This window comes from Aedes aegypti, chromosome 2 (assembly GCF_002204515.2).
Source record: "Aedes aegypti strain LVP_AGWG chromosome 2, AaegL5.0 Primary Assembly, whole genome shotgun sequence".
NCBI lineage: Eukaryota > Metazoa > Arthropoda > Insecta > Diptera > Culicidae > Aedes > Aedes aegypti.
In genome coordinates, this window is record NC_035108.1 from 348,231,277 (window position 1) to 348,257,173 (window position 25,897).

A 25,897-nucleotide genomic window follows, 5' to 3' on the forward strand; every position below is an offset into this window, starting at 1 on the left:
AAAAAGCCTATTATTACAAAAAAATGAGTCGTAATACAAAAATTTGTGCATAAACCTGAACTAGAGATACATATTTAATTTCCTTTTAGTAAATCCAGTAAAATTTCAAACGGGCCATGGCATATTATACTGATTTGAATGATGAAATGGTGAAATAATAATGAAAAATGAAAATGTAATTTTCACCTCTAGGGGCAAAGAGGGGCAAGAAAAACTGTTGCACTTCAGAAAGTATGGATGATTTGCTGCTTCATAGTGAGTGATTCATTTTACCGAAACACTTCACATAAAACGGACGAAGTTTCGAAAATTTAACAAAGTTTTGGAGAAAGATTGCGATAAACTTTTTTTGGTACAAATAACAACTCAATGTGTAGAAAATTATGTAATTATTGACCAAGCAGAGGCTTACAACTACGCTTTCAAATGAAACCTATTGAGATTAAATCGGTTATGATTTCGTTGAGATACGGCTGTTTGAAGCTTGATAGGTAAACCATAGTTCATGAATTTTAAGCAGTCCAATTTTGCTGACTTTGCCACACTTACGATGCTGCCAAAAATCGAAAACAAAACAGATCACTCTCAAATTTTGAGAAACTGTCACTAAATGATAAAGAAGTCTATAAAAATATTACCTAGTGATTTTGAGAACATGAATTTTTGAGGTTTTGTCCGAACATGCGCCACTGTGCGACTGCGATACAATTCGGATCAATGTATATCACATGAACATCATGCTGCCTACTCCATCACAAGTGCATTGATGGCGATAGACTATGGAAGTTAATGGAGTTAAAATGGTAATTTATCAGTACGATATTTTTGACAGTTTTACAGATAAAATGAAACTATTTGTTGGTCACTGAAAAATAGTAAAAACATAGATAATTACCACGTGATCACTCATTCCGCAGTGATTATGATCTAGAGTGCGATGTTGCATCACTGATGTTGGTTGTCAAATCAAAGTGATATTGATAGCTCGCAAGTGATAGTGATAGTTTTAGACCATCAGCTATCAGCTGATATGATTGATATTAAGCAACTCTGCTCGCCACCATCTAAAGATGATCTTAGTGATCAGATCAGATTGTAATGCCTGGATATGATGCATAGCAGGATTTTGTTCAATTCAATATGTGGGCACTTCTTCATCCAAAAATAACGATTTCCAGACCACAACCGATAGTCAATTATGTGGATAATTTGTTCACCATCTATAATTATATTAGAAACTAGTGGTCCCGGCAAACTTCGTCTTGCCATCAAGTAGGCTGCTGAACGTCATGGAACGTCCCATACAAAACTAGCAGCTCTGTTCACTCCCGTTTTATCTAACTTTCCCGGTGAACATCCTAAGCTTTTTATACACACAAACACGTCGTAACATATCAGGATCATATCTAAATGAATAATTTCAGAATACTTAGGCCATTCTCAAGCCATTTCGTGACATACAAACACCATTCCATTTTTATTTATACAGATAGATAGATGTACTATTTAATGTGTCGCATGGTAGAGTTCAGTCAATTATACTATTTGGTCTTCTCTGGTGACATCGTTTAGGACCGCTGGAGTAGTGTTAAAGTAATCATTGTTAACAACGCAAAAGATTGTATCGTTTTCAAAAAAAAAAAAATAAACGCATTTCGCAAATTTTACTTTTTTTCTCGTCCCGTGAAATGAACTATACTAAACTCTCCATAACTGGATGTTCAAGAGATCATCGACTTTTTTATCTATTTAATTTATTTGAGGCCCAATCTAAGATCAATGAATTATAGAGCATACCAACACAAAATATAGATTTTTCTAGAGATCATAAACATTGTTTTGAATTAACTTTATTATTTTTGTTGTTGTGGTGCTCGAAAAATATTTTTTATTTAGGGATCCCCCTGGCCCCTTCCTTTTTACGCCAACGGTACCTGCCACACGATAAAGGCCTCTGCACTGTTTTGATTTTGTATGGGATTTTGACTTTTACTGGCCTTGTTGTTTACAAATTTCATGAAAGAGTGATAGGGAGGAGTACATTTTTGTGCAGAGCCCCATACAAATGCTAGAATGGCAAATGTGGCAAAGAAACCTCTCATTTAGCAACTGTGGCAATGCTTATTGCACTAAGCTAAGAAGCAGGCTCTGTCTCATTGGAAATGTAATGCCGAGAAGAAGGAAAAATAGAAAGGGGGTGAAAAATCCATCGAGTTATAGAAAATATTGAATTATAGAGTATAGAGTTGTGGAGAGTCGATTCTATAGTGTTTTCAAATGCTAGATTAACTCCCCATTACACGACGTTAAGTGATATTTTTCATATTTTGAGAAGAAGAGGCGTAAAGTCTAACAATTTGCAATTTTTTGAATCGTGAAAAATTTTAGTTCTATATTTCCACACATCTTTGTGTAACTTCAAAACAATACAATGTAAAGTGATAATCATAGAAAAAAAATCCAAACTTCTAATAGAACGATGTTGGTTCATTCTGACTGAACAATTGTTTGGAAAATAAAAATTATTTAATATTTGAGTGATCAAACTGGATTCATCTTCTTCTTGGCACTGGGACAGAGCCGGCTACTCAGCTTAGTGCTGTTATGAGTACTTCCACAGTTATTAACTGAGAGCTTTCTTTGCCTAAATTGCCATTTTCGCATTCGTATATCGTGTGGCAGACACGATGATACTCTATACCTAGGGAAGTCAAGGAAATTTCCATTACGAAAAGATCCTGGAGCGACCGGGAATCGAACCCAGACACCTTCAGCATGGCTTTGCTTTGTAGCCGCGGACTCTAACCACTCGGCTAAGGAAGGCCCCAAAACTGGAATCATAGCTTTAAAATAAACAGATTACCAACATTCTTTGACATCAGTATCGTAAATTCTTCAAGAATCCATATTTTCGATTCTGAAATCAGTGGCATTACGACAGCTTTAAAACAAAAGCTTTTTTCCAGAATTCCTCCAGAGATTTCCTCGGATATTAATCCAGAGACTTTTGCAAGAATTTATTCTAAGGAAATCTTCCAGGGATAATAGAATTAACCCAAGAGCTTTTCAAAAACTCCTTTAGCAAAAAGGCAAAAGGGAAAATTCTTGGAGGAATCCCTGGACGCACTCTTAGGGTCACCATATTTTTAAGAGAGAAATCATCCAGAGGTATCTAGGGATTACTCTATGGATTTCTTCATGAAATTTTTCTAGACGTTCCTCCACGGGTGGCTCAAAAAAATTCTCCAGCGATTCCTTCAGGAATTTTGTCCAGGGGCTTTTTAAAAACATCTTCAGCAAAGGAGTTCCTCGAGCAATTGCTGGAAAAAAAACCTTGGAGGATTCTCTGGAGGCACTTTTAGGGTAGATTCTGGTTAAATCCTTCGAGGGATTCATGAGGGAATCTATTGTACAGAAATAACGAATCTCTAGAAAAAAAATCTCGAGTATTAGTAGAATCCCTAGAGGAATTCGTGGCAGTAACTCTGAAGAAATTCTTGATGGAATACCTGGAGGAATCTCTGATGAAATCTTCGGAATAATTTCTGGTGGGATCTTGGGAAGTCTACCTGGGAAAATTTCTGCAAGTATGGTTGGAGGAATCACTGGAGAAATAACATGAGTAATTTTTAAAGATCCTTGAAGGAATTCCAGCATAAAGCCAAGAATTTTTGTAGAGATTTTCCTGGTGGAATATTTGGAGGAGTGCCTGAAAAAAATTCTGGGCGGAGCTTTATAGGCATATCAGGAGAAAACGTTTGAAAAAATATGCAAAGGAATCCCTGAAGCTTGAAAAATTCCCGAAGAAATCCTTGGAAACATTCCTGATGGAATCCCACTGGAGGAACCTATGAAGGAATCACTGGAGAAACTCCTTGCAAAAGCTCTAGAAGAATCCTTGTAGAGATTTTCCTGCAGAAAGCCCTGGAATAATTTGTGGAGGAATCCCTAGAGGATCCCCTGACGCTGACGATACTCCATGAGCTCTGTCGGAACTGATCAAAAAAAAATCTACACCTAAAACAAGGCCTAATACAAAAATGGTATAATATCGTTGCAAATACAGAAAATGCAAGGTTTTCCTACAGAAAATTTAAGATTCCAATACAAATATTGTAAGAGAACCTGAAAATAATACTGTATTTGCAACGATATTATACATTATTTGTAAGGGTTTCATTGCATTGAAATCTTACAGTCACTGATTGTGTGTAGTAATGATCAAAAGTTCTCCCTGGAGAAATTCCTAGAAGATTTCAAGGAGGAATCTCGAGCGAATTGTCTAGTGGCATAGCTGAAGAAATCGTTGAAGGGATTACGGTAGAGATTATCTTGGAGGAATTTCTGGTACAATTCCAAAAGGAATCTTCGAAGTGATTTAAGGAGAAATCTCTGGGAGAGTGTCTGGAGAAATGACTAAGGGAGATATTGCAGATATTTCAGGAGGAACTCTTTATGGAATCTCTGGAGTTTTTCATGAAGGACTGGACCTATATTTAAACTGGTCTCAAAATTGCGTTTGCGCTCAAAAGCGATAAAACGTAATTCTACTAAGAGGATCAAAACATGAATAATGATTTGTCGCATGATTTCTTATAATTTAGCCTAACGGAAACGGTTATTAGTATTCGGATATAATAATGTTATGTTATGACCATTTTTGCATGCGCGTACCTGCCACACGATATACGCATGCAAAAATGGTCATGGCATAGTAAGCTCTCAGTTAATAACTGTGGAAGTGCTCATAAGAACACTAAGCTGAGAAGCAGGCTCTGTCCCAGTGGGGACGTAACGCCAGAAAGAAGAAGAATGTTATGTTTGTGAGTCCAACATAGCCGGTAAACACGCTGCTTTTCAGCAAAATAAAACTAAGGGACATGGGTTCAAATTTCATTGGTCGAGGATCTTTTCGGGTTGGGAATTCTATCGACTTCCCAGAGCATTGTGGCATGCACATGCAAAAATGTTCAATCGGAAAAGATAGCTCTTAACAAATAACTGTAAAAGTTCTTATAGGAACACTAAGCTGTGAAGCAGGGTCTTTCCCAGTTGGGACGTAACGCCAGAAACAAGAAGAAGAATTTCAAGTTTGGTATTTAGCATGGTGTCTATTTAGATTTGGATGAAAAATCATGAATTTTGAGCTGTCGGATGATGGGACTATATGATGGTCTGAAAATGTCCACATCACACCCTACCGGAACCCTACTCAAAAACTTAATATATTTCTATGTTCAACTAACTTTTTCAAAAACAAAACAGTTTAAAATCATCATCAGACAGAGAACATGGAATGTCTGTGATACCAACGATGCATTCAGCATCCTTTAAAGAAAATGTAATCCCTTGTGATCAATTTGACCCCAGATTGCGGTATGTATAATATAAATTAATATTTTAATTATATTTCTTATGCATATGTCTACTGTATGTAATAATTTGTTTCTATCAGTCGATATCGATTGCTACATTAGTTCATCTATAATAATTACTGTTATATAGTGCAATCAGTAAATAACCCAGTCAACAAACAACATATTGCGTGTATCGCTCACTCACCTTTGACATATTTTCATCCAAATTAACTCTCCAGCTTGTTACTGCGTCGCTTCTCCTTTCTTCCTTACTCCTTCCCCGTCTTCAAGCCCAAATTGACCAGTCACCAAAAACTGTCTCGGTGTCCCCCTTCCGCGGCACACGACGTCAATTCAATCCACACGCGATAATATTCCCACCGGATCAACACTAATTTATATATTTGCGTTCCTCGCAACCGGGAGCACCTTACTTCACCATACACTTGTTTCTTAGCCACCGCAATTTTTCTTCCTCCTCGCTCTCTTGAATGCACTCGAGGGTATTCACTTCACGTCAGATTAATCTTTTGATCCGGTCCTTTCACTTGTCGTCATTTACCAACCGCTAAAAAAGCTCATCAAATCAACAAATCCAGCTCGCAAAACAATGGCGCTGTGATTTCACTGCTCACTCGCCAATCAAAAACTCGTGCTCCGTTGATGGGGGTTAATATCTTCCGAGAGACGTTTCCACTCGAATCGATTTGCCCGCGAAATGCTTCTCCGTTTCCGTAATTGGCTTGCGCTTTTTCCTGCCCAAACTGCCTTTATTCATACGTAAAGTAATCTTCTCCGACTAATTTCAATATTTGTTTTAAAATTTTCTCCGTTTTTTGGCGTTAAAATGGAACAACATTCAATCAACGTTTACTGGGATGATTTTTTGTTCGCTTCTCACGTCACTCACAAAAACTCCGAGGAGCACTCCGAGTTTGGGTTGCTAAGGGGTAGTAGACCTGCTCTCATCGGAGGCTGTGTCAGGTGGTGGTTTCACTTTTTTCTTCTGTTGCTCTTATCTCGTAATGTTGCGGTAGTTGCTGTGCAAAAAATAAAAACGGAGAAAAGTTAATGGCAAACAAATTAAATAAATTCAATAGACTTGTGCCGTGATTCAACGAATTTAGCAGCGACTGTTGAGCGAATGGAATACACTGTGCTTCTGATGGGCAACAAACTATCATGATCTTCGGGCTACAACTGAGTTACTCGATTGTTGATTCCTAAATTATTTCCATTATGGACAGAATGCTCCACAAAAAACTACTTTCTAGAAAACATTGATTACTACTAATAAACTGCGAAAAAGCTTAAAGACTTGCTGTGCAGTTTGAAAGCGCGCACAATTTTGATTTAGGACTCACTAGTCCAGATGAAAATCAAGTTACTCAGGATTTCGCAAGCATTCTCAATCAAGAGAACATCTTCGAAAATTCCTGGGGACTGATTTGGAAGAAGTGAGAACTATTAATAGAAAATTTAAAAGATGAAAGCACCTGACGAAGATAGAATTTTTTACATTTTCATCACGAAGCTTCCCGGGTAACTTGGTGGATATATTTAACAAATGTTTTCAGTTGGCATATTTTCTTGATAAATGGAAAAATGCCAAGTTTGCATCAAACAAAAAACCTGCCTTAACTTCATGCTATCGTCCAATCAGCGTGCTTTCCTCCATGAGTAAACTCATAATGCTTCCAAAGCTCACCTTATAAGTGTAACTTAACACTAGACATCTAAACCACTAAGACCTTCATTTGAAACCTTCAAGTAGGCATGATGACACGATGTGATGGGTACCGTATCTAAAACTCATGCTGGAGTTGTTATAGGTAAGATATTGGGTGTCCCAGAAAGTATGGGCACAACTTCACCATACTGGCATTTCCAGATTACTGCATATAAAAACCAGATTTTCACACACTTGATTCTTCACACATCAAGAGTAGATTTTAAATTTAACGATTTATTTTATTATACATTTGTAAATGGCGTTACATTTGTTAGAAGCATCACTGTCTGTGCGAAAAAAAATACGTTGTCTGTGTTTTCGGGTCATATTGACTCCAAAATCAAATCGCTATAACTTCACCATATTTGAACGAATTTTCGATTTTCTGCAGTTTTGGAAAGCAAACTTAATTGAATTTTAGTTGAAAATATAAAAAAAAATCGAAAGGGAATGGTCCATTGCGGAGAGGGGTTTTTGTGAAGAATGGTCTAAAAACATCGATTTTTGAAACATTGGACACTTATATCTCAGAAAGAGTTCTATGTGAATATTTACTTTATTCGGTGAAGACTTGTAACAGAGAAAGAAGGGCTACTATAATACGCTTTTATTAGTTGGGAATTCTACCGCTTGAGGGCGCTTACTAAGAAAAAGGGTTTTCTGGTTCCCCTAATGCTACGTTCAGACTAGACCTGATATTGTAATATAAGCTACCTTGATATCAAACGTCATACTTTTTATTTCCAGTGAAAACTAGATATAAAGTTTCTGATATCAAGAAAGCCAGCTCTAGTCTGGACGTAGCATAAGCGACTATGACGTTCTGTAATTAGATCTTGGTTATTTCTGATATTTTATTCTATTTTCATAGCATATTTCCCAGGACGTAGTCTGTGCGGTCTCTGGCTGGTTGGATTTTTCTTAATTATTGCTTATATTTTGTGAAGGTGTTTTCTGGAAGACATTTGGTGGACAGAAGATATCTGTACCTCTTGTGTTACTCAATCGAATATATGGGCTGATTTTCGTATTGACAACCCAAATAAGGCATAATCAGAACACTACATCACATTGACATATGGCATCGAGTGTACTGACAGTAAAATGTAGAAAATTCAATGAGCTATTAAAAAATTTACACTTAAGATTCCTCGGATTCCTGAAAGAAACTAAATGAAATAATCAGTTTGATAAATACTTTTAAGAAAATAGAATTCCAACCGAACCTAACCGTAGTGAAAATTATTGACAGCTCAATCAACAACTTAAAATTTCTGCCTACTAAGATCGAGCTATAAAATCGGTACGCAAGAATTGTCAAAATCGAATCACCCCTCGTTGTTTTATAGCTAGCGTAAAAAGCTGGATTAGTTCGATTTTTGGCAACTGAGGGGAACTAGTAAGTATTTCAAAACCTTGTGTATTTGAATACTTGATAATTTAGTTGTAGGTATTGTCGACCAAAATTTTTGTTGATTCTCAACTGGAAACAATGAATTTTGTGGTCCCGGCTTTAGAAACCTTTGGTATTCGTTTGTTTCACCACATTTTCGTAATGCCAGATTATGGAGGAACTAAATATGAACTCGTTTGTTCTAACAAATACTATGATCTCTGCTATCAAAGTCATGTTCATACTTTCTGGGATACCCTATACTGCCAATAAAAGCAATGAACATTCAAAACCACATAATTTTTTATTGTAAAAGTCTTGTTACTTTACTTCACAATGCATTCAAAAAATAAAAGAACTACTTCCGAAAACATTTTGGGATACGTTCGTGCAGTCCCAAATTGAAAATTGATGCATATCAGTCTCTATATGAACTTTCAATCCCCATGGGGCTCTACACTGTTTTGCTTTTGCATGAAATTTTGACGTTTTCTGGCCTTGTAGTTTACTAATTTCGTGAAAGAGAGACAGATTTTTGTGCAGAGCCCAAACGCAAATGTACCACATGAATTAGATATGTTTAAGTTTTCATTTTTTGTTGACGATGATTCTAAATGAATTTGACATGCAAAAAAGTTCTACAAAATCATAAACATTTGTAACTTCAAGCCGTATCTTCTCTTTGCCTTACTTTGGTATAGCTGAAAACATAGGTAATTCTTGTGTTTTAACTTGTTAAGCTTGACCCTATATCTCAAGAAGTTTTTTTTGGGTAATATCTACTGAGCGATCATAAAAAAAATCTCATAAAACTACAACAAACATCATAAAAAATGTACTCACTAATTTTTCCAGATACCTTGCAAAAACACAACTTTGACCCGGGTAGAGGAGCATTGCTAATTGATAATAAAATTTACCATTAAAGTAGAATGTTTGAATGCCATAAATTATTATTTGTTTGTTTGAAATAAGAGTTAAAATAAAAAACGTAATAACTAAGTTTGTACTAAGTGATAGTTGACTACAATTTTTAAATTATGGCACGCATGGCTTTCGAAGTTGGAGAAATTTCTCTCAAATATTTGTTGATTTTTGTTTGAAGAAGTTTTTTTTTATTATGTAAAGCTTATGTTATGATTTTTTTGTCAATCCCAACTGAAATTTTCCCAAGAATTATTTTAAAAAAGCTCTAGGGCACCGTTTCCCAAACTTTCGTTTCCCCGGTTTTCGTCACGTCAGCTGGCTTTTATAGAACAGACAAAGCACTGACAAGTCGCGGGTGGCGAAAGCCATATTTGAGAAACTATGTCCTACTTCAAGAGCTGCTCAACGATGTTTTCTACACGAAATTTAAAGTATGATTTATCAATCTGTTTTTTGATCTTATCTACCTACCATGCAATATATGACTTTAGCTTTCATTTCAGATAAAATTAGGTTGAAATTGCTTGATTAAATTTAGATTAAATCGTTTTTTTCCAACATGCTTGCAGTCTCCCTACAAAATTCTTCGTTTCTTTTATATTGCAACATATAATAATTTTCTAAATTACAAAAAAAAATAACTTCTGAGCATCGAAAGTATTATGAACTTTGTAGATAATAATAGTTATACACATGAAGTTTGAATTCTGTGCAAATGAACTGAATAAATTGTCATACAAGCTGGCAAACTTGCATGCAAGTTGGCTGGAATAGTCAAATTTTGCATTTTCAACGGTCAATATCTCAAAAACTAGACGTGCTATGATATTTTTGAAAACGGCAATGGATTCAGCAACCCTTAATTTAGCAAATAGCCTTATTTTGGTGCTTGAGACAAAAACGTGTTCCGCAGTGTTTCCGAAAAAAAATATTACAGTCAACTCTCTCTCTAACTTGATATTGATGGGATCATCAAGTATCAGGATACAGAACAAACCATTTTCATTTTTTCAAATATTCATTATTTCAACAAAATACATTTGAATTGTCATTTGAACGTGTAAAATATTAAAATTTCAACAGATTTAACTACGCGACACTTTTTGAAAAGTCTGTACAAATTTGAAATTTTATCACCCTAAATGGGTTGTAAGCCTTCATTTTACCATCAGCATAGTCGTAATATTAAAATTCAACAGATTCATTGTCATTTGGAGAGTATATGAAACGTTAATAGATATCAGTAAGGAAGAGTTGGCTGTAGGTAATATTCTCTAAGAATCCAATAAACATTCGTGGAAGAATCATCAGTAAAATTGTTTACAAAATCCTGGAAATTATTCCCAAAGATCTCAGGGTAGAATGTTCAGAAAAAATCTGGGCTAAATTCCCACGAAATCATGAGTACAAATAGGTATAACATAATCCTGATCAGTATACTCAGCAGCAGATAGAAGTGGGTTGTGCAATGAAAAAATATGATTACTGAGTTAGGCAGATTGAAAAGCATGATCAGGTCTTGTCTAAGATTACAGAATGTCGCTGAAAAGTGTTTCGTTCTTGTCAAGATTCAATTAAACGAAAGTTGTACACTATTCAACGAACACTGAAATGAGTTTTATTGCAGAAAATACTGAATCCATGGTAATATTGAGAACTCTCGCCAACGATTTTCTAACGATCACAAAAATTTGTTAAGGGGTTGTTGATTAATTACGTATGACGATTTTTGAGTTAGCGTCGATAGGCGAGTGATGTACGCACGGGCCTGTCGATTGGACATTACGTTACGGTTCGATTCCAGATTACCGCGAAACCTTTTTTCTTGTCAAATCTTGGTTCCATTACGCAAATATATTAATTTCAATCGGATTGGCGAATTTCCATAATGGGATTGTATGTATTTCGACAGTCCAGGCAAATGGATATTCGTAGAGATTAACGCGCAATTATTCAGCAAGACCACAGTCAATAGTCGCGGGTTCCAATCCTACCAATCGAGAATCTTTTAGGGTTGTAAAATTCTTCTAATTTTAAGGGCATTGAGTTTCTTTGTTAATTGACGAAGAATATTATCATTTGATCACTGCGGGAGTACTAATACTAATAGCATAAAGTTCATGCTAATATCTCATTCCAAAGGTAGGAAGGAGCTGTGGGAAGCGTCACAAGCTTATAAAATTGCCAGTGGGGAAGTTGGTCAAATTTGTCAAATTTTTGCACAAAGCTATTTGTGTATAATCCAATGACTCAACAGTATGATCTTAGCTTGAAGGAAGGGAAATTTCATGATGTTTAATATTAGCAGGCTTCTCATCAAACATTTTTCTGTCGGTATTATTCGGAAGAACGTTGTTCAAATGTTCAAAAGAAGGGCGATTCTCTATGAAAATGGTAGTAGCTATAATTGGAATTCATGTTGATAAATTTGTTTATCAGTTTGAAAATTGCTATTTTTTCTTAAGGCATAACTTGGAAAAGGAGCCTATGTGCGAAGGAAGGGCAATTATCCAATGAAAATATAGGGGGAGATCCCTCAGTACCGGACAGCACCCAACATCGGACAAAGAAAGCTATTATGGAGAGTAGTGTTTGCGTAGAATAACACATCCTTGAAATATGCATGCCTTTTAAAAAAGTAGAAAAGTATGGAAATCTTTTAAAAATAGACGTGTTAGTTTTGAGCATATTTAGTAATTATTTTGAATATGACAAAATACTTTGGATCACGCAAGCATGATCGAACATTATCCAAATTTGATAGTATGAATGTATTTTGTACCATAATTGAACTAAGTGTAGACAAATTAAAATTTTGGTTAAGCACTTCTTATCCCCCAGTTTCGGACAGCTTGATTTGTTATATGATATCTTTGTAATTATTGCACCAGTGTCATTTATTTTTCATGGATTCCGTCGATCATGGTATCAAACATGCAATAAAATTAAGAAAAATGAACATTCAGAACAACATCGTGAAATATGCTATTTTTCATCATATATGAAAGAGGTTATTGATGGACATCTTGTAAAATAAGAAAAGCTCAAATTGACAATTGTTCTTGTAATAGCTCTACCAGAATAACACGAAAATGGACCGGCCGAAAAGTTCCTCACAGACTGCACATAATACCAAAGTAGAGGTTTAAAATATCATGAGACTATTTAGTCTTAAAGTAAGCCTACAGTTGGAAGCAATATGAGATCTTGAAAATTGGTCCACATGATATATAAATAGACTAAACTAAGCTTGCATTCCATTTGTTTGTAAAAAAAAAAACAACCCGTAAAAATTCTCGATCTAATAAAAAAAATACGGTTGTTAGAATCATTTTAACTGCAAACATGTATTTCAGGGGATTCGCTGGAATATGTCTTATTAATGTACTACTAAATTGCTACTATGTTACTAAATTGATATTTTATTAAATATTTTAATCTATCTATCTATATAAATAAAAATGGAATGGTGTTCGTATGTCACGAAATAACTTGAGAACGGGTCAACGGATTTTGACAGTTCTTTTGCTGTTGCATACAACAAGGGGTGCGACGTGTTCGTGCGTAGGAAAAGTTTAGGAAAGTCTTCGGAATAGTCATTAAAACGGGAGAAAACTTATGTGTCATTTTGTAAGGGGTATTGCATGTCATTTTTCATCAGCTTACTTGATGACAAGACGAAGTTTGCCGGGACCACTTGTTCAACATAAAAAGGGATGCAAAGAAGCATGAATTTTCTAAACGATGCATCAATGAAGTATTACCGGCGTGCGGGGTGACATACTCACTTAAAAATTATTCGCGAGCTCGGCATTTGAAATTGCTGAACTTACTCGGTTTTCACACATTTTGCTGAAAACTCAGCTAAAATATAATTGTAACCGAGTTTCGGCAACTCCTGAAACTGAAATTTCGGTTAACTCTATTTTTTACCCGTAACTCGGCAACAAAGAGTGCCGAGCACCAACGTTAAGAATGTTTTCGCCGAAGTCAGTTGTCTTGAATGCTGATATATCGGTTTTCCACCTAGGTTTACAGAGATTCTCAGCATTTTGTTTAATCATTCGCCATCTTGATTTCATTTCGGTTCGGAAAAGTGCGTCGGTCGTACATAAGTTAATATAGTAAAATATAGTTAAAAAGTTCCAAAAAGTGGTCCAAATTTGGCAAACAGTGAAGCCGGAGGAACTAAGATTGCACGAGATCTTCAGTTAGTACGCCAATGTATTTTTGTTGTTCTTTTTCTAGTGTTCAATGTCGTCTCTTATATGCTTTTTCTGTCACGGAGTAAATGTGAAGTTCTTGGCAGACTGTCCAAGTTGCGTGACTTATCCGGAGCAGGCCATATCTGTACCATATCCGGAGCAGGCACTTTGAACCGTATGCTGTATTTTTACGATTGTACGGTATCAAAATGATTGTTTTTAATTTTAGCTGAGATTTCAGTTTCTGTAATGCCGAGATTCTCAGTTGAAAACAGTACCTGAAACCTCTTGTACAAACTGACTTAATCGGTTAAAACGATTAAACCGAGTTCACTACCGAGCGCTCGGCTGTGCGGATCTCGGTTTTCGAAAGCCGAGTCTCGGCAGATAAATTTGAGTGTGTAGACCTTGAGGGTGACTTTGACCACCTACTTCGATGCATCTCATGGCTAGCATGAACAAAGGGTTCTTGTAAGTTTCATGATTCTGATATTATTTTGCTGTAAAAATATCGGTCCAATGCCACCCTAAACGACCGAACATCATTTGTTTAAAAGTTTTCTTTGACGTTGATTATATTATTTATTATTAATAAATGCGTCATTCCGGGAGACATTTCCCGGGAGATAGGGTCTCCGGGAAATGGTATAGAACCCAGTTCTTAATTTTACCATGGATTCAGTAGATTATACAACAACATTATTACGGGTAGGGAACCGGATCCTATTCTTGGCACTTTCGATTCACTTCGGCAGTAGGGTTTTTTGAATGCTACTGAGCTCATATTTGGCCACTATATTTGGCTACCTGTGTGGCACATTAAAATGTTTCTTATTGCAAAGTTTTAGACGATTCGGCCAAGAAAAACTATCCATGCCAAAAAGATTCATGGAAAGGCCCAAGTAGCTTTGTTACCAACAAAATCAGATAAACGTCTATGAATCTGCTTGTGTTAACTTGCCTCAGTGATATATTTTATTAGAGACTAGTGTTCCCGGCAAACTTCGTCTTGCCATCAAGTAGGCTGTTCAAAAACGCTATGAATCGTCCCATACAAAATGACAGTTCCTTTCACGCTTGTTTTTCCGACTTTCCCGGTGAATATCCTGGGATTTTTATACACACAAACACGTCGGAACACTTGACGAACAAAACGGAAGTATCATCATTCAAATCCGTTGACCCGTTCGGAAGCCATTTCGTGACATACAAACACCATTCCATTTTTATTTATATAGATTATTCAAAAGTGTTCTTTTTTAGGAGCATCTGCAAACACCCAATACCACAATCGCTGGTTACGGTATTGCTGAGAAAATATGTCTATCCATGAGCATGTGATGAATGCAACCCGATAGCCATTAATTATTAATTACTCAATATTAACAGCTTTAAAATTTAAAGTTCTTCAAAGCTTTTCAAAGTTCAGACTTTGTTTCAAGATACGAATTTCTAATTTTATATCGGAACAACCTGTTCACAACGGGGCAACCCACAACTAGGTAGGGAGTTACTCACAAAGTCGAGTGCGCTTATTTTGTTGCTTGCAATTTTGCCAATTCACTTTCTTTTCGCTCTCCTCCCCAATTCTCGATCGTCTGTCATTGTGGGGCACACAAGAGGCTCTTGTTGGCGTTGTCTGGTGGATCAGTCGGATCACACGCCGCATCCATTCGCTCTCCAGCTGTTGCTAAACCATGGGAAACACTTTTATTAATCACCTCGCTGCGATGTTTTGTGTCGTCGCTCATCGATGAAGTCTCTCTCTCCTGAAGCACAATGACGACACCCACTGACACTGCTTTTTGCTTTTTCGCCGGAGCACCCGCCAATAGATATCGGAAACAAGCACAAAAACATCCAACCGCGGGCGTTTCGGATTTTCCGCTGCTTTATTAGACGCAGAGGTGCAGTCAACTCTCCGTGGGGAAATTCAGCACGGCTCCAAATTGCGACCAAAACGACGACGATGACGGTTGTACAATCGATTTTCTCCACTATTACACTATTATCGTGGGTTGTTTCGTTCGACTATCAACGACTACACTCGGAAAGTACCTTGACCGGGACAAGATTACCGTTTGTTCGCAGGAGGTTCTTTTCGTCACTGTATAGTTATAAGTTACTTAAAACTCTTCGTTAATGCATCCACTATCGACGAATGGGATCGATTTTGAAGGGCAACAGTCATTCACACGCGATCAATTAGCTTCTTTGGAATTTCGTTCATTCAATTGGGTACAATTGATATCCTGAAATAAAAAGAAATGGAAAACAACTGATGAGATCAATTTATTAGCAAGTATTAATTTAGGAATCATGCTAAAATAAGAATTAAAGCCAACACGGTTTATCATCGAGTTCGGGACACTGTTGTTGGATACGACAACCGCGACGCGCTCGGAATAGTATTGTGTTTTTTGGTGGTTTTCGCGATCGGATCGTTTTTCTAAGCCATTCGACGCATAGTGGCTAGTGATTACTAGTGGTTGAACGTAAAATCCGAGTTAGATCGGTGAATACTAGTGCGAGAACAGTGAAGATAAAGTGCTTCTAACGCGTGGGCATGGTGTAAACAAGAGCCCGCTGTTTCACTGTGTGGTGGGTTTCATTGAATCTCACTGGTGGACCACCCGAGTAACATAAAGTTGTAAAAGGTGAACAAACCAAGTTTTCTGTTTTTTGGTGAAAAGTTTGTTATCGAAGGAGTAAGTGCCAAAAGCCACCTTGTTGGTGATTTTGCTAAACGGTTTCGACGTTGAAGGAGTCAAAGGTAGGAAATTCCATTGTTTTCTATATCACATTGCCTCTGGGGTAAGCAACGGGTGACCGTTGCACTTCTCACTGTTTTCCAACGTCCGCCGTGTGTATAAGCGAAAAATTGGTAGAGTAGGGTACTGAGGTCATGGCGGCCGCGAGTAGCGGCGATCCTGGAGGATCCAGAAAGCGATGGCCAGCCTTAGGACAACTACAGAACGACTTTGGAGAACTGACGTACCTCCAACTGCGAAGTAAAGACGAAAGGAAGCCTTTGTCGTCCGATCCCTTCATTGTTGGATTATCTGTGGAAGCAGCTGCTGGTGGTCCTATTGAAGATGCTGCGACGGAAGCACAAGGTACCCGGTGGACACTAAAAGTGAGGAATCAAGCGCAGGTTACCAAGTTGCTGAAGCTGACCACTCTTTCAGATGGGGCTGATGTTATCGTCGAACCGCATCCAAACCTAAACGTAAGCCGTTGTGTTATTTCTTGCTACGAAATAGTTCGCATGTCTGAGCAGGATATCTTGCATGGTCTAACCAGCCAGGGAGTTATGCGCGTACAACGGATTACCCGTAAGGAACAAGGAAACCCTGTGAATACGCCCGCCCTTATTCTAACATTTAGTAGGTGCAATTATCCGTCCCATGTAAAGATAGGTCTCCTTCGCGTTGCTACTCGACCCTACTATCCGAATCCGCTCTTATGCTATGGTTGCGTCCGCTTTGGTCACCCACGTGCCCGCTGTCCTGGTCCGAAACGTTGTTTGAACTGTTCTGCCGAGCATGAATTAGCAGAGGGTGAAACATGTCCTGCCGCAGCTCACTGTATCAACTGTAACGGACAACACCGACCGAATAACCGACAATGTCCGGTTTACAAGAAGGAGGTGGAGGTGATCCGACTAAAAGTGGACCACAACCTAACCTTCCCGGAAGCACGTAAGCGTGTTGAACAAGGGCTAGGGAGCTACGCTGCAGCGGCAGCCCAACAGACTGCTACTCAGCGAAGGCTTGAAGAGCTCGAAAAGAAAATGGAAGCGAAAGATGTGCTAATCTCCCAGCTAATGGCCGCGATGAAGGAGAAGGACGATAAAATCGAAGAGCTTATGTCGCAGACCAGACATGTCCAGATCCCAGCCCCAGAAAACCAAGAAAGCCAATCAACCTATCCGAAACCGACCCAAGTGGACCAACACATCAGTCCAATTGAATCGACGCATCATAATCATGTCGTCAGGAAAGCAATAGAACCGCAAACAAAGATGCAACTACGAAATAGATCGCCAGCTATATTACCGCCCAAAGTAATTGAGCAAGGAGCCAAGAAGAAGAAGAAAAGACAGAACAGAAGTAACAACAGTTCACCCGGCCGTCAAAGTCCGCCTCCGAAGAAGATTCCCGCAGAGCAACCACCTTCGTCGGATCAGGAAACATTCAGTGTCGACGAAGAAATCGAAGAAACCCCCCGCAGCCAGCACGTTCGATAATATCGAACACTCTAAACGATTACCGACCAGCAATACCATCCTGACCAACGAACAGAACAACACCAACAATCGATTTGATGGGAGGGAAAGTGTAGTACCCCTATCACTCTCACAAGCGAGAGCGCGGCAGGCTAGAGGATCCGTCCGGGACGTTATACCCCAACCCGTTGATGGAGAATCCCCTGCTGCGGTCGATTTTGAAACCTCATACCCATCTACTCTAATACCAACTCGCACTCATACGCACATCCGAAACACACCGACCGGAGAAGTGCCTGCTGAAAATCACTCGTCAACAACTAGCCAACCACGTAGCACATATCACCATTCTCGCACCGTACACATTACTGGCGACGCCACTTCAGTGTGCACTGCTGAAGATCATCATCATGGATCGTCATCACGAACACAACAACAACAGCAAACAACCACAGCTAGAACCGGAGCCAACACGGTTTCCAACAATTGGCGTGGGGATGGAGAGCGTGAAGTAACCTCCCCCCTCTCAGTGACGGGAGTGGATGTCCGGGGGGATGAGAGTGGGACCAGTCACGAGCGTCTTACACCCTCTGTTTCCTCCTGGAATCCAGCCAATTCGTCAGTAAGAACCCTCAGAGGACCACTATTGTCAACATCGTCATCATCGTCGTCTGTGTCCCACCCTGAAGGCACTAACTGCCTTGCACTGCAGTGGAATATACGCGGCCTGCGTACCAACATCAACGAGCTTAAGCTGTTGATCAGCCAACTTCAACCACGTGTTATTGCGCTTCAGGAAACAAAAACGGATAATCTGGTGACTCCAGCCGATTTCATCGGCAAAAACTATACTCTAATGCTCAGATCCGGCAGTCGACGTTATTGGCAGCAAGGAGTGGGTCTTGCTATTCGCGAGGGAGTTCCTTTCGAACGAATCGATATCGACATTGATCTCCAAGCCATCGCGATACGGATACACCTTCCGAGTCCAATGACGGTAGTATCGATTTACGTCCCTCCTAGTTCCCAGCAATGTCAATCTGAGCTTGATGAGCTGCTCGACCAATTACCTAAACCGTTGTTAATTCTTGGTGACTTCAACGCACATCACATTGCATGGGGTTCCTCAACGTCAAACACGCTCGGACGCTTCATTGCAGAGAAAACTCTGAATGAGCAACTCGTCATCTTAAATAACGGATCACCCACTCCTATTTGATCCAGCCACGGGTTCTACTTCAGTTTTGGACCTCTCAATATGTTCTGAGACACTAGCCCCCAGACTTGTGTGGCGAATTGTACCGGACAGTCATAATAGCGATCATTTTCCGATAGCTGTCTCTTCATTGGGTCTCTCTCAGATACCGACAAAAAGACGAAGATGGTTGTATGACCAAGCGGACTGGGACACATACGAACGAATTACGGCCAGCACTATCAAACCGGGCAACGAAATCGATGTAGACGAGTTTGTGGAGCTCATAATTTCAGCAGCAACAGCGAGCATACCGAGGACATCGGGACATGTCGGACCCAAATCAGTGCCGTGGTGGTGTCCAGAAGTAGAGGCAGAAATCAAACAACGTCGAAAAGCACTCAGAGCACTAAAGCGAGTTCGGGCAGCCGGCTTAGACACAACCGATACCTTAGAAAGGTTCCAGAAAGCGAAAGCTTCTGCAAAAAAGGCAGTTAATGAAGCAAAGTGTCGATCGTGGGAAGAATTCGTGGGCAAAATTTCATCAACTAGCTCGGCTGCCGAAATGTGGCAGACAGTAAACACATTACGTGGTAAGCGGCAAAACAGCGTACCTGTCATTAAACGGCAAGACGGATTTACGGATAAGGCAGACGAAGTAGCAGAAGAATTGGCAAAGCACTATTCAGAGAGATCAGCGACCTCCAGCTATCCTCCATTATTTCAAATGGCGAAAGAAAAAGCTGAACGAGAACGTGTGAATTCGTTACCCAATACAAACGACATCTATAACTCGGATTTCACCCTAAACGAGCTGCTGTGGGCACTCGATAAAGGACGCAGTGTTTCTACAGGACCAGACTCGGTAGGGTATCCGATGTTACGACGACTGCCGCTATCCTCAAAAACAGCATTACTGGACACGCTCAACAAAGTATGGCAAAGCGGTACCTTTCCAGCCAGCTGGCGAACTGGTTTTATTGTCCCTATTCCGAAACCGAGCTGTTCCGTCTCCGGCCCAGCAGCGTTTCGGCCTATCACGTTGATCAACTGTATAGCAAAAGTGTTTGAGCGTATCGTTAATAGGAGATTGACCACAGAACTTGAGGAGAAGGGACGACTCGACCAAAGGCAGCATGCCTTCCGGGCCGGCCGCGGCGTCGATACGTATCTAGCGGAGCTGGATAGATCGTTACCCAATCGCGATGAACACTGCCTTGTAGCATCACTAGACCTTTCAAAGGCCTACGACTGCACATGGAGATTCGGAATTTTGCGTACCCTACGGAAGTGGCGGATTTCTGGGCGAATGTTCAACATTTTGAACAGTTTTCTCGCTGACCGTACATTTAGAGTAAACGTGTGTGGTGTGCTCTCGCAAGAAATGCAACTGGAAAATGGTGTCCCTCAGGGCTCTGTGTTATCGGTCACGCTCTTTCTCGTAGCGATGCAACCGATATTCCGTGTAGTCCCACGTACCGTCACTGTTCTCCTATACGCGGATGATATCTTGCTGATAGTACGGAAGAATAAGAAGCAACATTTACATCATGAACTGCAGGCCGCTGTAACAGCAGTCAATAAGTGGGCAAAAAGTGTCGGTTTCAAAATCTCAGCGGATAAATCCAATATATTTTATTGTAGCCCAAACGCTCGCCAGGAACCGAAGAAAGACATCATTATCGACAAGATGGCTGTGCCAAAAACACGGCAATTGAAAATTGTCGGCATTATTCTGGATCGAACTCTGACGTTTAAACAGCACTGCAAGCTGCTAAAGGCTACCTGCGAATCACGATTACGAATAGAGTAAAGTGGGGCAAAAGTTCGAGTGGGGCAAGAGTTTCTTTTTAAGATTTCTAGCTCAAATCAAATCAAAACTTAGAAATGTCATGGTGGTTCGAATGCTATTTAAGTAAGAGACTTTCACTCCAAATATCATAAAAATCTATTGAGATTTGGAAAAGTTATGGCTATTTGTTGTTTTTCGACGTAAATATTGTAATATTTGGTCAAACTTTCGATGCATGGAACCAAATGAAGATAAAATATTTTTCAATATTTTATGTAAGGGCGTTTCTAGGCTTATCATAAGGATGCTTTGACGTGGATTAGTTTTTCCATAAATAGTTGGAATCAATTTTTGGCCCATAGCGGGGCAAAAGTTCGACCCATGTATAAACGCACGGAAAATTTTTCAAATTTCCTGAAATCTACATATTATCTTCAAATTTAGCGAAATTTGCCTGATCGTGCGAAAAATGTCACAAAAATTTTACATTTCCCTTAGTTTTGCGAAAAACCGCTATATTTTGGGTGTATTACAATTAACCCGGTTTTGGGCATTTTTTGATGAAAATTTAGTGTGTATTTTTCGGTAAACATAAGTTTACGGCTGGTAGAAAGTATGCCTGGCATAAAAGTATTGATATTTTGTGTTTTAGCCAACGAACTTTTGCCCCACACTAGATTCGAACTTTTGCCCCACCGGTGGGGCAAAAGTTCGAATAAGACAATCAATTTTGAAACTGTTATAACTAAAAATGGGTAAATATTTTGACACAAGTTTGTTCAGCAAAGTTATAGCCAATATGATGAAGGTTCGCTGTATGGTATTTGTTTTGTTTCATCTGCAATTATTTTCCTGGAAACTTTGATTATACCACTAAGGTCGAACTTTTGCCCCACCTTACTCTACTAAAAATAATTGGTGCTAGAAACCCTCGTGGACAGCGGGGATCGTTGCTGCGTATAGGTTCAGCGATCATCACGTCACGCCTTCTCTATGGCGTTGGAATCATCAGCAGAGCGAAAGAATCGGTGATTCGAAATCTCGCACCCATATATAATAAGATGATCAGACTAGCATCTGGCGCGTTTGTAACAAGCCCGATTCCAGCTGTTATGGCTGAAGCAGGCACTTTGCCATTTAACCTCGTGTACCTCCAAGCAGTAGTTCGTGTTGCCATCCGCATGTTGGAGAAGGACTCCAGTAATAGCAGTCTCCCTGTTGTTCAACGAGCGACTGAACGCCTCATGGAGACAACTGGCGTACAAACCCCAAACATTGCTGTGCGGACACGATTTGGAAACCGAGCGTGGCATGCATCCAAGCCATACGTCATGTGGGACGTGAAACGTCGAGTAAAAGCAGGGGATCCCCCGGATATCGTACGCCCCGTTGTAAACGAGTTATTGACAAACCGGTTTCCCCAAGCTACAGTCGTGTACACCGATGGCTCAAAATCCGATAGTGCTGTTGGAGCGGGCGTGTTTAGCAGCAGTATGCAAAGATCAATAGGCCTTCCACCACAGTGTAGTGTTTTCTCAGCGGAGGCGTTTGCAATCAAATCAGCCTTATCAAATGTCACATCAAACGAATTGCTGATATTATCTGATTCAGCTAGCTGTCTTTCGGCCATAGAAAGTGGCAAATCGCAGCATCCTTGGATTCAAGAAATTGAAGACATAGTTCGAAACCGCCAGGTACGCCTCTGCTGGATCCCTGCACATACTGGTGTCCACGGCAATGAAGCAGCTGATCGTCTAGCTGGCGAAGCAAGAAATAATCCGCCGCAAAACGTAGCAATTCCAAGAAGAGATGCCGTGAAAGGAGTGAACTACACCATCCGTCAACAATGGGAAAACCAATGGATGTTAATGACAGACATGAAACTGAAGGAGATCAAGTTCGACACAAAAAAGTGGATGGATCAAGAAAGTTCAGCTGATCAGAGAGTTCTCACTCGACTTCGCATCGGACACACAAGACTAACTCACGAATTCTTGTTGAAGAAATCATCACCCCCGATTTGTGAATGCTGTGGAACGGTCGTTGATGTTCGTCATATAATTCTGCATTGCAGAAAATACGATGACGTTCGAAGGAATTACGGAATCGAACCGACGAGTCTGCGCGAAGCCTTGTGTAATGATGATGACAACGAGAAACGAATGCTGATGTTCCTAAAAGAAATTGATGTTTATCGCAAACTGTAAAAAGAGATGCGTTTAAGAAGGATGAAACCAGCTGGAAAAAGAAGAAGATGGAAGAAATGGTGAAGGAGAAACGAATAAGAACAGAGTATGGCGTAAAAAGTGATAAAAGTGATAATTGATAAAGATGAAATTAAGGGAAAAAACTACATAAGTGATTCATGAGAACAGGAGTTGCGCGAAGATTAGACAATGCAAATGAAACAGTGCCTAAGACAAACTACACAATGTAATGCAACGGAGAAAGCAGGCGAAGCAGAACGGACCAGAGCCACATAATTGCAAATCAAGGAAACGAAAACGTCCAAGATAAGTACAGAATGAATCTAATATTATGTGTAATACAAAAGTGATTTCTTTATACGACACGAATGCACTTCGGTGTAAAGTGTCTCTAATAAATAATAATAATAATAATAATAACACGGTTTATGAAATGCGACCACAAAAAAGGGATCGAGCGATAGCAGTGATGAATGATGTGGAGTTCCACAAAAATAATTTATGTAGAAGTTCAGGTTCTTCATTGGAAGTTCACTTTGTATGACCTTAATGATGATGAGATTAGTCCTTCTGAGTAAAATATTTGCTTCCATATATTTTCTGTCTGCGTCTGATAGGATTAAGAATCGCTTCATGGTATATTTGAAATGTAACAGGGACATAATTAAAATCAGCATGAGTATCCAGTTGGCTGACTAGAGTCGCTTAAGACCAAATCAATTGTAGAAGGGTTTCTAGAAGAGGAAAAACAAGTATTATGGCTAAAGGGATATTGAACTGAGAAATGTCCTGAAGAGCACTAATCAAATAAATTCTGCCGTTGAAATTTCATAAATTTTCTCTTCTACTGGAAATTGCTATGCATTCTCTCCTGACCTCCCAAACTCTGATATCGATAATGTCGCAACTCTTTGAGTCAACCAACCTATTTCGTAACTAATTCCCTCCCGAACGTCGCCACAGCTGATGGTTAGTGGCCATAAACGGTCGATCATCAAAAAATAGTGCATACAATGAAAGACACCTCAATTTTGCCAGCAATCGTGGGACAAGTTTGACGAGTAGGTGTCAGTAAATACATTAATTGGAACCTCACCATGATTGCATCGTATAGTGCTGCAGATGTCCACCGATGCAAACCGAAACCGAAAAGGCAACCATAAAACCGCAAACTGTAAATCGGGCACATTTTCAGAAATAAACATATGAGGGGAGGCAATCGACGGAGTCGATTACCGATAGTTTGGTCCCTAGGCTTGCGAATCGGTATACACTCCCGTGCAAAAGTTTGGAGTCATAATTGGTCGGCGTTAAGTAAGAGTGAACCAAGTACAAAACTTGGGAAATTTGGATTATTCTTTATTTAGATGCGAAATTATCTTACCTCCATATCACTTTGATTAGATTTGATGAATGTTGTAAACTGCGAGAGGTATGTAAGAAATTTACTTTGGATGATCAATAAAAATCCATAAAAGTATGCAGTCAGTGTGGACCAAGTGCTTATTACCATAACAGCGACAATCACCAGCGCGCTGATGAATGCGAGAAAATGAAAGACATTCCAAGTGTTTTGTCAGATTTTTTCACATCGAATTATTCATCTTCTCCATCAATAGAAATTCATAAATATTACTTATTTCGATGCATTTGATTTTGATTTTTGACCATTTACCACATTTGGATGGGTGGTCAGAAATTGCAACACTTTCTGTGCATACAGAGCGAACCAAGTGTCAAAAAGCAATAAACTGCTTGATTATTGCGTTTTTTTAGTCGATTTCAGAGCCCGATAGAAGCTGTTGGTAGTTCTATGGTGTCTAAATGGAATGTCCTAGAACCCGCGCATTGGACCAGTATATATTGGCCGGCACTCAAGATTTTCACTTGGTCCACTCTGACTGAACGCATATTTGAATATTGCTGGTCTTCAATGCCCTGACCCTGCAACACTTTAATTTTCAAGCTATCGTAATGCCATTGATTTTAGGATTGAAGATATGAATTATTGAATAATATACTATACTGATGTCGAAGGATGTTGATAATCTGTTTATCTTAGAGATATGCACCCAGTTTGACCAGGCAAGCATTGAATGATTGTTATTTTCCTAGAAATTGTTCAGTCAGAGTGAACCAAATCACTAAACGGTGGTTTTACAGAATGTTCGTGTTTTGAGTAAGTTTTATAAGCGATTTCTTCACCACCGCTTAGGCTTTAAACCTGGTTTAATTGTATGGGTAAACGTGGTTTACGGCTTAAGCGAAGGTGAAGAGTGACTTAAACTTTGGCACGATGATTTCAATGACTGTTTTAATAATTTTTAATAGTTTTCAGACTATTCCACCACAGTTTAGCAAGTTTTCATTAAAGATTATGAGACTCAAATGTCACACTTGTTTAAAATTTTGGTCGATTGTTTTATATTGTTTTTTCAGTGTTATTTTCAACAAATGTTTTTTTTATAATAATATTTATACATATATCAAGTAATATTAACTCATTGTCTTTCAAATGAGCCATAGAGAGTTTAAATAAAACGTGTTAGCGCAGGGATATAGCCGAGTGGTTAGAGTCCGCGGCTATAAAACAAAGTCATGCTGAACGTGTCTGGGTTCGATTCCCGGTCGGTCCAGGATCTTTTCGTAATGGAAATTTCCCTGACTTCCCTGGGCATAGAGTATCATTGTGCCTGCCACACGATATCTATACGAATGCGAAAATGACAATTAAGGCAAAGAAAGCTTTCAGTTTATAAGTGTGGAAGTGCTCATAGGAACACTAAGCTGAGAAGCCGGCTCTATCCCATTGAGGACGTAATGTCAAGAAGAAGAAGAACGCAGAGATACGGATAAAAACG

General features: G+C 39.2%; 1 protein-coding gene across 3 annotated transcripts in view; it reads right to left on the minus strand.

The window, feature by feature from the left end:
• Positions 1-25,897, minus strand: part of LOC5575208 — a 600,791-nt gene that overhangs the window by 562,666 nt on the left and 12,228 nt on the right. For 2 of the 3 annotated variants that reach the window (XM_021846215.1, XM_021846212.1), the window contains exons 2-3: positions 15,336-15,866; positions 5,563-6,397 (exon numbers count right to left, since the gene is read on the minus strand). In XM_021846215.1, coding sequence (XP_021701907.1) covers positions 5,563-5,571 — 9 coding nt within the window. In that variant the 5' untranslated portion in view covers positions 5,572-6,397; positions 15,336-15,866. Of the gene's footprint in view, positions 1-5,562; positions 6,398-6,510; positions 6,528-15,335; positions 15,867-25,897 lie in introns of those variants that run through there. The other variant, XM_021846213.1, reaches the window with a different exon arrangement.